At 42.6% G+C, this 1431-nt stretch overlaps 2 protein-coding genes across 4 annotated transcripts in view; one reads left to right on the top strand and one right to left on the bottom strand.

Moving 5' to 3' along the window:
• tyms (thymidylate synthetase) overlaps positions 1-1431 on the bottom strand; it is a 17489-nt gene that overhangs the window by 6947 nt on the left and 9111 nt on the right. The gene's annotated exons all lie outside the window — the stretch shown is intronic.
• Positions 1-1431, top strand: part of enosf1 (enolase superfamily member 1) — a 10678-nt gene that overhangs the window by 4297 nt on the left and 4950 nt on the right. For 2 of the 3 annotated variants that reach the window (XM_032503729.1, XM_032503730.1), the window contains exons 10-12: positions 454-588; positions 1085-1126; positions 1211-1340. In XM_032503729.1, the coding sequence (XP_032359620.1) occupies positions 454-588; positions 1085-1126; positions 1211-1340 (307 nt within the window). Of the gene's footprint in view, positions 1-453; positions 589-1084; positions 1127-1210; positions 1382-1431 lie in introns of all 3 variants that reach the window. The other variant, XM_032503731.1, reaches the window with a different exon arrangement.

A 1431-nucleotide genomic window follows, 5' to 3' on the forward strand; every position in this document is an offset into this window, starting at 1 on the left:
TTAACTATGACTATAAAATATAAACATAATAACCTATTACACTGACTGATTGAATAAGAACAATATGTAACACGGAATATGTTATGACCACACTCCAGATTGTGCAGGAGGGCTAATATAGCCAATATGACAGTTGTACAGCAGACGAGTGATCTGAGGGTAGGGGCTGAGAGAGACAAGCTCATGCGATTAAAGTCAATTTCTCCCCAACCTGATTAAACATGGGTTAAAAATAATCTTTAGTCCACTGGCCTCAACGTTAAGGGCTTTTTAAAATGCAAATTAAAAAGAGAGTCAACACAAGCGTAGCAGAACTTAGCACAAAATAAGACTGCACAGAAGCAAAAAGATTTACAATAAAACGCAGCACAAAGCAGAACAGGGTACAAGGTAATACAAAGAGTAGACAAGACATCAGGACATAACCGTATACTAAAGTGTTTTTGTGTTAAGATGATAGATGCCAACCAGAGATGGGACGTAGCCGAGGCCATCAGCTGGGTGTCCAGCCTGGCTGAGTTTAAACCTCTTTGGATCGAGGAGCCCACGTGTCCAGATGACATCCTGGGTCACGCCGCTATCTCCAAGGTCAGAAAGAAGTTAGAATTTCCAGCGCGTTTTTGTGTTGAAGACAGACCACGACCCCTTCAACGTAGTAGCAAGACAGAATGAGACACATCGCAAGTCATTGTGTGTCTCTTTCAGTTTGTCTCTCTTTTTGTCATCATTGTGGATCTCTCTGTGGTGGTTTGAGTTTTTGAGGTCATTTTGCGTCACTTTTTTGGTCATGTTGCTTATCTTTCTGCTAGTTTTGTCTCTCTGGTCATGTCTCTTTTTGCATCTCTTTGTGGTTGTTTTGTGTCTCTTTCTGGATATGTCGCATGTCTTTGTGGTTATGTTACTCTGTAGTTGTTCTGTGTCTCTTTTTGAAGTTATTTTGTATCCTTTTTGTGGTCATTTTGCATCTCTTTGTGATAATTTTTCCCTGCTTGCCGGTCCTCTGGGTCTGTACCCGGTAGGCTGGTTAAGGAATCCATCTGTGGTTGAAGACTAATAGAAGATATAATTTCTTTTGTTGCTGCAGGCTTTGGCTCCTCTCGGGATTGGGGTGGCAACAGGAGAGCAGGTCAGAACTCTGTGTTTGTTGTTGCATACATATCACTGGCTGATGAATTGATAGTTTCTAGTTGGGTACCTGCTTCCTTTCCAGTGTCAAAACAGGGTGATGTTCAAGCAGTTCCTCCAGGCCTCGGCTCTGCAGTTTGTCCAGATAGACAGCTGTCGGCTGGGCAGTGTCAACGAGAACCTGGCTGTGCTGCTGATGGCCCACAAGTTCAACGGTAAAACTCAAGACATGACAACAATCACACAAGTCATGTATGTTGTATGTGTGTGGAAAGTCTCTGTGTTTAATGTTGTTTACAGCAGCAT

Source organism: Etheostoma spectabile, chromosome 22 (assembly GCF_008692095.1).
Source record: "Etheostoma spectabile isolate EspeVRDwgs_2016 chromosome 22, UIUC_Espe_1.0, whole genome shotgun sequence".
NCBI classification, from domain to species: Eukaryota; Metazoa; Chordata; class Actinopteri; order Perciformes; family Percidae; genus Etheostoma; species Etheostoma spectabile.